General features: G+C 33.2%; 1 protein-coding gene across 7 annotated transcripts in view; it reads left to right on the forward strand.

Moving 5' to 3' along the window:
* The window catches only part of LIPJ (lipase family member J), a 42,698-nt gene that overhangs the window by 4,724 nt on the left and 23,838 nt on the right, over nt 1-14,136 (forward strand). For 5 of the 7 annotated variants that reach the window (XM_046654660.1, XM_046654664.1, XM_046654666.1 and 2 more), the window contains exons 3-4: nt 6,794-6,919; nt 13,450-13,561. In XM_046654660.1, the coding sequence (XP_046510616.1) occupies nt 13,457-13,561 (105 nt within the window). In that variant the 5' untranslated portion in view covers nt 6,794-6,919; nt 13,450-13,456. Of the gene's footprint in view, nt 1-3,055; nt 3,396-6,793; nt 6,920-13,449; nt 13,562-14,136 lie in introns of those variants that run through there. The other 2 variants (XM_046654663.1, XM_046654661.1) reach the window with 2 other exon arrangements.

Consider the following 14,136-nt stretch of genomic DNA (forward strand, 5'->3'; position numbering starts at 1 on the left):
GATTTAATATATTAATAATACTGATATATTGCAAAATGATTAACACCATAGGGTTAGCTAACATCTCCATCACATCACATAATTACCATTTGTTTTTAATGGTCAGAACATTTATGATCTATTCTCCAAGCAACTTTCAAGTACCACCGTGATGTACATTAGATCCCCAGAAATTATTCATCTTATAACTGGAAATTTGTTCTCTTTGACCAACATCTCTGCATTTCCCCACCCCTCAGGCCTTGACAACCACCATTCTAGTCTCCGTTTTTATGAGTTTGGCTTTTTTAGATTCCATATATAAGTGAGATCATACAGTATTTGTCTTTCTCTGTCCGACTTATTTCACTTAGAATAATGCCCTCAAGGTCCTTCCATGACGTCACAAATGGCAGGATTTCCTCTTTCTTTTAATGGCTAAATAAAACATATTTATATATCACAGCCTTTTATCTATTCACCCACTTATGGATACTTAGTTCATTTCCACATCTTGGCTATTGTGAATAATGCTGCAACGAGCATGGGGGTGCAGATATCTCTTCAAGATAGTGATTTCATTTCTTTTGGATATTTACCCCAGAAGTGGAATTGCTGGATCATATGTTAGTTCTATTTTTAACTTTTTGAGGACCCTCCATATTGTTTTCCATAGTGGCTATACCAATTTACATTCCCACCAACACTGCACAAGGGTTCCCTTTTCTCCACATCCTTGCCAGCATTTGTTGTCGCTTGTCTTTTTGATCATAGCCATTCTAACAGGTGTGAGTTGATAACTTGTGGTTTTAATATGCACTTCCCTGATGGTGAGTGATGTACCTGTACCTTCTAGTTGTGTATTCTTTGGAAAAATGTCTACTCAGATCCTCTGCCCATTTTCTTATCAGATTGTTTGGGTTTTTTTGCTGTTGAGTTGTATGAGCTCCTTATATATTTTGGATATTAACCCTGTATCAGATATGAGATTTGCAAATATTTTCTCTCATTTCATAGGTTGCCTTTTCATTTTGTTGATGGTTTCCTTTGCTATGGAGAAACTTTTTAGTTTGATGTAGTCTCACTTGTTTATTTTTGCTTTTGTTGCCTTTGATTTTGGTGTCAAATCCAAAAAATCATCACCAAGACTGATGGCAAGGAGCCTACCACCCTGCGTTTTATTTTAGGAGTTTTAAAGTTTCAGGTTTAGGTTCAATTCTTTAATCCATTTTGAGTTGATTTTTCTGTATGATGTAAGATAGGGGTCCAGTTTCCCTCTTTTATGTGTGACTATCCATTTTTGTATTTCAGCTCTGTGATTTCTGTTTGGTACTTTTTAACATTTTCTCTCTTTGTTGAAATTCTCACTTTGTTCATGCATTGTTCTCCTTTCCCTGAATGGAGTCTATATGCATACTTCAAAAGCTGCTGAGGGTCAGGCTTCTAATTTAGCAAGCATCTAGAGGCTGACTGAGACCCTCCCCAGAGATCAAGCAAGCCAGCAGACACCTCCTCCACTCTCCCTCATGCCTGCCCCAAGCTGCCAGTATCTCCCTGGAAGGAGCTTGTATACAGGTCTGGAACCCAAGCTTTTGTGGCTGCCTCCCTAGCTCTGATAGCCAATGTGTTTTCTACTCAGGAGTACCACAGGACTGGAGCAAAAAGAAGCAGCTCTTAACCAGCTATCCACCCATGTCTCAGCACTGAGGGAGCAGGCAGAAATGCCCACCTACCAGTTTCTCCCTCGAAGGGGCCTAACTACATATTTTCCCATTTGATGCCTGATCATCTGGCTTTTCTCTGGGTGCTGAATTCGATTCTCCCATTTGGGATGGTGATGGGTCTTGGCATGGTCTTAACTACTGGGGGACACTGAGAACAAAGAAGTTGGCTTGGTAATCACAAAGGTCTGAGAGACAGACAGGAGCATGGGCCAGGCTGATTGGCAAGGTTCATCACCTCCATAAGACCACTCTGTTAAGACTAGGAGGGGTGGATGTTTTATCTACTGCACAGAAACCAACAGAAAGGGTCAAGGAAAATGAAGGAACATAGGAATATATTCCAAACAAAGGAACAAGATAAAACTCCAGAAACAGATCTTAGTGAAACAAAGATAAGTGATTAACCTGATAAAATTCAAAATAATGGTCATAAAGGTGCTCACCAAGTCAGGGCACTCATTTACAAAATTGGGTAGTTTGTTTTCTTATTATTGAATTTTCAGAGCTCATTATATATTTTGGATACAAGTCAAGTGTGTGACTGGCAAATATTTTCTGCCAGTCTGTAAATTGTCTATTCATGCTGTTAACAACATTTTTCAAAGTACAGATGTTCATAACTTATTAATTTTTTTCTCATATGGTTTCTGCTTTTGGTATGATATCTAAGAAATATTTGCTTAATTCAAGGTCACAAAGATCTCTTATGTTTTTCATCTTATTTATCTATCTTGTTGATGCCAGCACCACTTCATCTTGATTCCTTTAGCTGTATAATAAATATAATAAATAAGTCTTGAAGTCAGGTAGTATAGAATTCCAATTACATTCTTCTTTTTAAAAATTATTTTGGCTATTCTAGGTTCTTATCGTTTCCGTATAATATTTAGAAACAGCTTATTAATTTTTACAAAAATACCTGCTGGGGTTTTGATTGGGAATGTGTTTTTCAAATCTTCTATATCCTTACTGATTTTCTGTGTATGTGCTCTATCAATTATAAATTGATATCTCCAACTGTAATTGTGGATTTATCTATTTCTTCTTGCAGCTCTATCAGTTTTTGCTTCCTATATTTTAAATCTCTATTATTAGGTAGATAAACATTTAGGTTGATAAACTCTTACTGAATTGACTGCTTTATCGTTATGAAATGACACTACTTACACCTGGTTATACTTTTTCCTCTAAAATATGTACTATCTGATATTTATATAGCTTTCTTTTGATTAGTATTAGCGTGTTATATTATTTTCTATCTTTTTAATGTCTTTCTGCCTTTATCTTTAAAGTGGATTTCTTGAGGGTAGCTTCCTTTTTTATCCAATCTGACAATCCCTTTTGATTGGGCTGTTAGATTTAGGTCAAAGTACTTAATTTTGGGGAGGAGGAAAATAGTAATGTAATTGTTATCTTTTAAACTTCAAATTCGAAGTGTTTATTACTGACTTTTCTATGTTTACTTTTATACACTATAAGCTCACTTATTAGTTGTAGGAGATTTTTTTAGTGTATATAGATTCTTTAAAATTTTATGCATAAATGATCAGGGATGCCTTTAATTTTTTGTTCTTACTTAATTTCACTGTCTAGGACTTCTAGTAAAATGTTGGATAGGAGTGGTGAGAAAGGACATCCTTGCCTTGTTCCCAAACTTAGGGAGAACTCATTCAGTCCCTCACTAAGTATCATGTGAGTTGTAGATCTTTTTATTCATTGTTTGTTGAGAGGTTTTATCATGAATAAATAATGAATTTAGTGAAACACTTTTTCTGAATCTGTTGAGATAGGGATATGTTTTTTATTTAGCCTGTTAATATGGTAAATTACATTAATTGATGTTAGAATGTTAAATCAGTCTTGTGTTCCTGTGATGAACCCCCGCAGAGATGTATTAATTTTTTTATGTATTGTTGGATTTATTTTGCTAATATTTTGGTGAGAATTTTGAAATCCATGTTCCTGATGGATATTGGTCAGTAGTTTTCTTCTTTCATAATGTGACTCATAAAATTAATTGGCAAGGATATCCTCCCTTTCAATTTTCTGGAAGAGATTGTGCAGAATTGGTTTTATGTTCTCTAACGTTGGGTGGAATTTGACAGTGAAACCATCTGGGTCTGGAGTTTTCTTTTTCAGAAGGTTTTGTACTATAAATTTAATTTTTAAAATAGATATAGGACTATACAGGTTATCTTTTTTCCCTTGGGTGAGTTTTGTTAGTTTTTCTTTTAAGGAATTATCCTATTTCATTTAAGTTTTCAAGTTTATGGACATAGTGTTGTTTGAATTATTCCTTTAATATTATTTTCATGTCTGTGGGATCAATAACAAGGATACTTCTTTCATTCCTGACATTAATAATTTGTGTCTTATCTTCTTTTTTTTGGTCATCCTGGCTAAAACTTTATTAATTTTGTTGATCATTTTAAAGAACCAGCTTTTTGCTTTGTTGATTTTCTCTATTTTTCTTTCTTTTATTTTCATTGATTTCTGTTCTAATTATTATTATTATTTTTCCTTATGTTCGCTTTAAGTTTAGTTAGCTCTTTTTCCTTTAGTTTCTTTAAGGTAAAACTTCAGTTACTGATTTTCTCACTTTTCTTATTTTCTTACATAAGCAGTTATTGCTATAAATTTCTTTCTAACTACTGCTTAGCTGTATCTCACAAATATTGATGATGTATTTTCATATTCAGTTATTTCAAATATTTTTAAAATTTCCATCTTCTTTGACCTATGGGTTATTTAGAAATGTGTTGTGTAATTTCCAAATATTTCAGTACTTTCTAGAGATCTTGTTTATTATTGAGTGTTAGTTTAACTTTATTATGGCCTAAGAATTTTGTATGAATTCTATTCTTTTATATTTAAGCCTGTTTTATGGGCAAGAATCTTGGTGAATGTTCCTTGTATGGTTGAGAATAATGTATATTCTGCTATTGCTGTGTAGAATTTTTTACAAATGTCAAGTCAAGTTGATTGATATTTTTCAGATCATCTATATCCTTACTGATTTTCTGTCTATCCATTCCACCAATCTCTGAAAAAGGAGTGCTGAAATATATTCCAAATATAATTGTGAATTTGACTGTTTCTCCTTTCAGATCTATCAGTTTTTGCTTCACATATTGAAGTCTCTGTTGTTAGCTGCATACACATTTAGGATTTTGTAACTTCTTGGAGAATTGACACCATATCATTATGTAATCTCCTTCTTTATCCGTGATAATAGTCCTTATTCTGAGTCTGCTTTGTTTGAAATTAACATAGTTAGTCCAGCTTTCTTTTGGTATGTCTTGCTCCATCCTTTTAACTTTTAACCTATCTATATATCTGTATGTAGTGTGAGTTTCTTGTAGACAGGTTGGGTCTTGCTTTTTTAAAATCCAATTTGACAATCTCTGTCGTTAACCAGGGTATTTAGACCATTCACATAAAAAGTGAATATGGATATTTTTAATTAAAATCTACCATGTTGCTAACATGTTTAATTCTCCCTTGTTTATTTTATTTTAAATAACTTTTTTACTTCTCTGGGTTTCATTGAGCATTTATTATTATTCCATTTTATCTTCTTTCTTAACTTATTATTTATACTTCTTAAAACATTTTTAGTAATTTCTCTAGGGTTTACAATATGCATTTTTAAATAATCTTAGCCCACCTTCAAACAATGTTATACTTTCCATCAAAAAAATGAGCACTTGCTCACATTTTCTTTTTTTTTTTAATTTTTATTTCTTTCGGATGTACATCATATTTCGAATTCTGTATACATTATATCATGTTCACCACTCGAACACTAATTATAGTGCATCCCCTCACATTTGAGCCTAACCACCCCTTTTGCCCTCCCCCTTCCCCAATGGTAACCACCAGTCCAATCTCCAATGTTATGTGGTTTTTTTGGTCATTTTTATCTTCTAATTATGAGTGAGATCATATGGTATTTGACTTTCTCCCTCTGACTTATTTCACTCAGCATAATACCCTCAAGGTCCATCCACGTTGTCACAAATGGCCGGATTTCGTCATTTCTTATGGCTGAGTAGTAGTCCATCGTGTATAAATACCACATCTTCTTTATCCATTCATCCCTTGATGGGCACCTAGGTTGCTTCCATGTCTTGGCTATTGTGTATAATGCCACAATGAACATAGGGGTGCAAGTATCTTTATGCCTTTGTGTTTTCAAGTTCTTTGGATAAATACCCAGCAGTGGAATAGCTGGATCATATGGTAGATCTATCCTTAATTTTCTGAGGATACTTCATACTGCTTTCCATAGTGGCTGCACCAGTTTGCACTGCCACCAGCAGTGAACAAGGGGTCCCTTCTCTCCACACCTTCTCCAATATTTGTCTCTTCCTGTCTTGTTAATTATAGCCATTCTGACCTGAGTGAGGTGGTACCTCATTGTAGTTTTGATTTGCATTTCCCTGATAGCTAATGATGTTGAGCATCTTTTCATATGCTTGTTGGCCATCCGTATCTCTTCTTTGGCGAAATCTCTGTTCAGATCTTTTGCCCATTTTCTAATTGGATTGTTGTTTTTTTTTGTTGTCGAGCTGTATGAGTTCTTCGTATATTTTGGATATTAACCCCTTATCTGATATATGGTTTGCAAATATCTTCTCCCAGTTGTTAGGTTGTCTTTTCGTTTTGTTGATGGTTTCCTTTGCTGTGCAGAAGCTTTTTAGTTTGATGTAGTCCCATTTGTTCACATTTTCCATAGGGAGAAATCTTCCAAACCTAGAAATACTTTTAAGACTGTTGCTTCTATATTTGAACTGCTTTAAACCATTTATAGACTGTGTATTTACTATTCATTACTATTATTACAGTAGCTGCCAGGCAGAAGAACAGAAATCTGTTTAAGGATTTTAAGGAAGTTAGAATCATGTCTTAGTAATTTTAATTTTTTTAACTGACACTAGTGGAAAATTACCACTAACATCCCTGTGGATGTATTCTAATTTCTGTGGTTGTATTTGGAGTAGCATATGGGAAAGTGGCTTGAAAAATGATAGGAAACTGGGTTTGATTTTGCGTTGAAGTTAAATGTTCTCATTTTATTTTTCTTTCAGAACAATATTTGTTTTTCAGCTTCCCTATGACTCTATTTAGCAACCTTTACTAAAAGGAACACAATCTGTCATTGACTACTTTGAAGATACATACATTAGGCACCTAAAATCAACAAGAGCAGAGAGGTATGGCATAATTTTTTTTATGGATGTGGGTTGTATCTAGAGTCAAACTAGTCATTTTAATGGTAGAAGCTGACAAAAAATAATCCTCAAATCAGCTTTTAGGAAATTATATTTAGTCATATATGGGTGATATTAATAATGCAGTTTTTGCTGGCATGTTCATAATTCATTTAAGTACTTTTGCTAACTGGGTGATAATATTTAGAAGTTATTATTTAAAATTTCAGCTACCTAGAATTTTAGTGCTTGTTTATAAAACTTAATTTTCTGTGTCACTTTCATCTTTAATTATCTCATAAAAGTTAGTCCCTAAACATTGCAACACACCAGTGATGGAAAATTATGACGAATGATCTAAGTTGAGGTAATAATGATAATCTGCTGCATTAGGTACAAAGTTTACATGTAGAAGTAATATTTTATTTTAGTGGCACTGACTAATTCTATGACACCTGTATACATTTAATAAATGGTGACCCATTATATTCCAATTATGATTTCAACATGTAAGCATTATAAAAATTATTAATGATATATTTTGCATTCCTTTATTTTTTAGTACTAAGCCTTTAAAATCCAGTGTGTATGTTTCTCTTATAAAACATCTCAATTCAGGGGCTATATTTTTTATCAGACATACTTAATCTTTATTTAGCTTTCATAAAATTTATGCTTAAAAGAGGAGTTTCACATACCCAAATTGTTCCAAACGTATTTGAGTTTTTCAGTAAATGAATTGATTATCAACAAATCATATTTCTTGTATATTTCCAACTACTTTGACAAATGTTTTCAATTTTCTAAGAAGAATTAATTTCTCTCTGAAGCAGCATATCAATTTGAAAAATTAGTATAAAATTAAAGTATATTTAAAGTTTAAAGTTAAGTATATTTGAAAGCTTATGTTAACTTAGTATTATTTGTATCTAATTCAAATTAGAATTGAAAAGCAATTGTAAATTTTACAATTTCAACAAAGTGTTCTTTCAATTTTTCTTGTAGTTTTTGTAGCCAATCTACATAATGCTATTGGTAAGAAATAAAAATCTGCGTATTGATGCATGTTAGAAAAATGGGTAAAATCATTATTAGTGATTTGCATTATGAAAGTTTCCTTTTAAATGTAATTTGTAGTACCTGTTTAGTAAGGTAGTAAATGAGCTTTTTCTTTCAACATGATATTGATGAAAAAAACCTATGTCACACTGCCATTTTTTGTCTTTCATTATTGGGTATTTGGCAAATACTGCTTTTGTTTCAAGACAATCTTGAATTGGAGTTAACAATACAATAAATCTTTTAAAAATCTTCCATGACTCAACAAACGATCTCTGACAAAGAACACAAGATTCATTGTTTTCTATGTCTTTCAAGAGTTCCAAAAGTTGGTCACGATTCTTAGCATTTGCACATATATATTGAATGATTTTGACAACTGCATCCATGACACTTTCCATAAAGTCTCCTTCAGAAAACTGAGCAGAAATATTTTTCAATATGTATTACACAGTGGAATGAAACAATAAGAGAACTATCAGTCTCTTGTGTTAAAAATTACGATAAAAAGAACAAAGTTAGATGTTTCATGCTTGTTGATTTCAAAACTTTCTACAAAGCTACAGTAATCAAAACAGTGTGGTACTGGCATCAATAAAGATACCTACAAATGGAATAGAATAGACAACTATAAAGAAACCTCCACATATATGGTGAAGTGATTTTTGGCAAGAGCACCAAGACCATTGACTGGGGAAAGGACAGTCTTTTCAACCAAAGGTGCTGAGAAAACTGGATATCCATGTGCAACACAGTGAGGTTGGATCCTTACCTTACACCATGTACAAAAATTAATTCAGAATGTATTAAAGACATAAGAGGTAAAATTATGAAACTCTTAGGAGAAAAAATAGGGTAAAAACTTCATGACATTGAATTTGGCAATGATTTCCTATATATGACACCAAAAGCACAGACAACAAAAGAAAAAAATGGATAAGTTGGACTTCATCAAAATTAAAAACTTTTGTGTATCAAACAGCACTATTACCAGAGTGAAAGGCAACCCATGGAATGGGAGACCATATTTGCAAATCATCTGTCTGGAAACCAACTGATATATAGAATATATAAAGAACTCTTAAAACTCAACACCAACAACAAAAAAGCAGCCCAATTAAAAATTGGGCAAAGAACTTGAATAGATATTTCTCCAAAGAAGACATACAAATGACCAATAAGCACATGAAGAGGTGCTCAACATCATTAGTCATTAGAGAAATGCAAATCAAAACCACAATGAGATATCACTTCACACCCATTAAGATGGCTGTTATATATATACACACACACACACAAACACACACATTAACAAGTGTCATTGTGGGTGTGGAGAAATTGGAACCCTTGTGCATTGCTGGTGGATATGTAAAATAGTGTAGCCACTGTGGAAAAGTCTATGGCAATTCCTCAAAAGATTAAAGATAGAATTACTGTATGTTATGGATTGAATTTTGAGTCTCCCTAAAATTGATATGTTAAAGTCTTAATCCTAGATGTGATGGTATTTGGAGATGGGGTCTCTGGGAGGTCATTAGAGTTAGGTTAGAGAAGGTGGTACCCTCTTGATGGAGTGGCTTTATAAGAGGAGGAAGAGAGAGCTCTCTCTGTCTGCCATGTGAGGACATAGTAAGAAGGTGGCTGTCTGCAAGTCAGGAAGATAGCTCTCACCAGAAACTGATCATGCTGGCACCCTGATCATGGACTTCTAGTCTCCAGACCTGTGAGAAAGTAAATGTCTGTTGTTTAAGCTACCCAGTCTATGATATCTTGTTATGGCAGCCCAAGCTGACTATATGATTCACTAATCCCACTTCCGGGTATATACACAAAAAGAAATGAAAGGAGGGATTCAAGCAGATATGTGTACATCCATTTTTAAACCAGTATTATTCACAATAGTCAAAAGATGGAAGCAATCTAAGTGTCTATCAACAGATCAATAGGTAAACAAAATGTTGTATATACACACAATAGAATATTAGCCTTAAAAAGGAAGGAAATTCTTACACATGGTACAACATGGATGAATCTTAAACATTATACTAAGTAAAATAAGAAAATCACAAAAGGGAAAATATGTTTCCACTTATATGAGTTTCCTAGAGTAGTCAAATTCATAGAGACAGAAAGTAGAATGATGATTACCAGGGGCTTGAGGAAGGGGACATTGAGAGTTAGCATTTAGTGAGTACAGAGTTTCATTTTAGGAAAATGAAAAAGGTCTGGATATGAATGGTGGTGATGGATACACAACAATGTGAATGTACTTAGGGCCACAGAATTGTACACTTAAAAGTGGTTAAAATGGGGGACTGACCTGGTGGCGTGGTGGTTAAGTTTGTGCACTCCACATCAGAGGCTCAGGTTTTACAGGTTTGGATCCTGGGCACAGAGCTACACACTGCTCATCAAGATGTTCTGTGGTGGCATCCCACATATAAAATAGAGGAAGATTGGCACAGATGTTAGCTCAGTGACAATCTTCCTCAAGCGAAAAGAGGAAAATTGGTAATGGATGTTAGCTTAAGGCCAATCCTCCTCACACACACACAAAAAGGTTAAAATGGTAAATTTTATGTTATATGTATTTTATCACAATGAAAAAGAACAATGAAACAAAACAGAAAATAACAAGTGTTGACAAGGAATGGAGAAATTGGAACTCCTGTGCACTCTTGGTGGGAAAGCAAGATGGTGTAACCACTATGGAAAACACTAGGGCAGTTCCCCAAGAAGTTAAAAAAATAGGATTACCATATTATCCAACAATTTCACTTCTGGATATATATATATAAAAGAAATGAAAGCAGGAATTCAACAAATAGTTGTATACCTATATTCACAGCAGCACTATTCACAATAGCTAAAAGGTGGAGGCAACCCAAATGTCCATTGACAAATGAGTGGATAAACAAAATGTGGTATATACATACAATGGAATATGATTCAGCCTTAAAAGGGAAAAAAAGTTCTGACACAGGCTACAACAAGGATGAACCTTAAAGACATTTATGCTAAGTGAAATAAGCCAGTCAGAAAAGGACAACTACTGTATGATTCCACTTATTTGAGGTAACTGAAGGCTTCAAACTCAGAAAGAGAAAAATAGAATGGTGGTTACCAAGGGCTGGGAGGAGGGAGAAACAGGGAGTTGTTTAATGGGTATAAAAAATTTCTGGAGATTGACTGCATGACAATGTAAATATACTCAATAGTACTGAACTCTACACTAAAAATTAATTATGATTGTAAATGTTATGTGTATTTTACCACAATCAAAAATTTTAAAAAAGAGTATTTGTGATAGAATTGCCAATAAATTTTCAAAAATTAAAAATATGAAAAAAATCCAATAAATCTGGACTTTTGAAATAAAATAGCTGGAGCACTGTTCATTGTGATAGAAACTAATTTTTTCAGATTTAGCTGAAATTCCTTAAGTTATGTAAAAGATTTAAAATATCTGCACTATGAGTTTGATTCTTTACAGATTTTCTAACAGTCCTTTCTTAAAAATGACAACGTTTCGGTGTAAACCTGGAAGCCCTCTGAGACAAAATATACCCAAAGTATTCATTTCATTCTCTTTTATTGACCAACTCATCTAAAACTAAAGAAAAGTACATGTGATCTTTCAAATTTTGAATCAATTAATTTGTATATTCTTAGAAAGTTTTTGTATTATTTGTTTGGTAAATTGTTTTGTGGCTTAATTAAAAATCCTTCACTATTTGTAAAATATCATTTTCACACATTTCTTTGTTGTTTTGTAACAAAATTCCCAAAGTGTAATAATTTTTGTTTAGCATTTCACCTTCTAAAACTAGTTTTCTTTTCTTTGTGCAAAAATCTAAGAAGTTTTATAGGGGTCTAAATTTACAAGCTCAGATTCTGTTTAAAAAGCTTAAATGTTTGTAGGACCTTAAATTCTGATTTTAGACAATTTTGTTGATTCTTTTTTGGCTTTTGTGTAGAAACTCCTTATCAAATTCACTATGTATTTACTGAAAATATCTCAATATTCAGTGTCATGGCAGAGTGAGCTTGCCTGGGACTGTCTCCCCTCCAACATACAACAAAAAGGAACAACCATATTCCAACAGAAAATATCCTAAAAACACAAAAATCCTTGGAAAGTCACGGCAGCCACATGACGAGGACAGACAACTAAGTAGCCTTGCTACCTGACTTGCACTTTTCTGGGAACATACCCAAAAAGGAATACTTAGATTGTGACTAGAAATCTTATAAATGTTTTTTCTTACTCATTTAAATTTGTGGCTTTTTCTCTCCTCTTTGGTAGAAAACATTAATAATACTGTTTTCAAATTTGCTTGTTTCCTTCAATGAAAAGCACAGATAGTATACAAAATATAACACAAACTTAGGACAAAAGGGAGAAGTCTATTTACCTAAATTAAAGCTTTAAATTAGAAAATATTTTTTAAAAATAATTGCAGTTTAGAACTTTCAGATTCACATAACTTGTACCAAGTTATTAAAGCATTGCACTGAGGACTAGCCTAACACATATTTACAAAAGACATACCGATTATTTGCATGTAAATTATTTTCCTAAATTGCTAGTTTGTTCTCTTAAGCAAGGAGGGCTATGTATGTTATGGAGGGCTATGTTAGCTATATAACTGGTATTATACTAATAAAGCATTAAACCTCATTTGTCAAATTTCAATTTTATAACAACCCTGAGAAGTAGGTATTATTCACATATTATAAGTAGGGAAACTGATGCTCAGAAAGGTTAAGTAACCTGTTTTAAATCATGTAGCTTTTGAGTGGTAGATCTGGGAGTCTTATAAACTCTCATAATGTCCTTCCACATATAGTGTCTGGCTTATTGTACAAAGCTCATGAGATCTGCAAGTCATGCTCTTTGGGGGAGGATCTATGGTTCACCAGTCTCTTATGTTTCTAGAAAGAGCTTAAGTGTCCTGCTTTCCCAGAATTTAGGATACTCAAACTCGTATTTTTGTAAACAAAATAAAATCCAGACCCCAAAAGGCCTGAATGAAAGTTGTTATGCAAACTTCCTAATCTCCCCACCTGTACCCGTTCCCTCACCCAAACCCAACAACCTTTAAACATACTTTAAGTAAGTGTTAATCTGGTAAGAATATTATTACATCATTAGTTCAGATATCAATTAACTTGCAGAATATGATAAAGCTCTCAGAATTGGGCCAAACAATAGTATAACAGAGACTTCAAAGATGGAATTTGTGCCACAAAATAGAGTAGTTGGAAAAGCAAGGACTTTGGAAGGAAGCAGGCTTAAATATGAATCCTGACTGCCCATTGTACATTGTGTATCCTTAGACAAGTTATTTAATTTTTCAGACTCAGTTTTCTCATCTGAAAATCATAATATTCACTATCTTACAGAGTTAAACAGTCAAATGGTATTACTTGCTCCAATTTTAATAGTATTAACATCTCCCTTTTATATGTAGATCCAAAATGTGGTGCTTTTTCAAAGTGTTGTCTTTCATCCTAATTTTTGGAACTACTCATGGTGCCTTTCGATATCGAAGATCTGTGAACCCTGAAGCAAATATGAATATTGTAAGTTGCTAGGAAATAAATGCTAAGCTGCTGAAATAAAGGGAAAGCTACTCTTCAATTTTAGGCTGTTTTAATTTTAACATACCTACAGTCAAATTTATATCTCTGCATTCATGTATTTTGATATTGGTCAACTAATATTCCCCAACTACTACTCCATAACTCACAGTTTCCCCTTCAGTCTTATTCTATCTCTGTGATTAAAAAATATATATAGATAAATATGTCCATACCTTCGTTTATAATTCTCTCTTCTATACACTCACATATGTACAAATTTCAGATATCAGCATAGTTATATGCATAAACTTGCAAAAATTTATAGATACACATATATTTTAAAATTGTATATGAGTGAGTAGGTAAAACTATGAGTGATTAGTAGTTAGAAAAAAATTATTAGGTTACTTCTTGAGATATCTCCTTGAGGGCAGGGTTTTATTTTTTGTTTCCTTTTTCTGTCAATCCCTAGTGTATAAGACTGATGCTTAGTAGCTATTCTATCAATATTTATTACTGAATGAATCAGTAAATTAGTGAAAATAAAAATAGGCCTGAGATTGAGAGAGAATACA

The sequence above is a fragment of the Equus quagga genome, chromosome 2, assembly GCF_021613505.1.
Source record: "Equus quagga isolate Etosha38 chromosome 2, UCLA_HA_Equagga_1.0, whole genome shotgun sequence".
Lineage (NCBI taxonomy): Eukaryota > Metazoa > Chordata > Mammalia > Perissodactyla > Equidae > Equus > Equus quagga.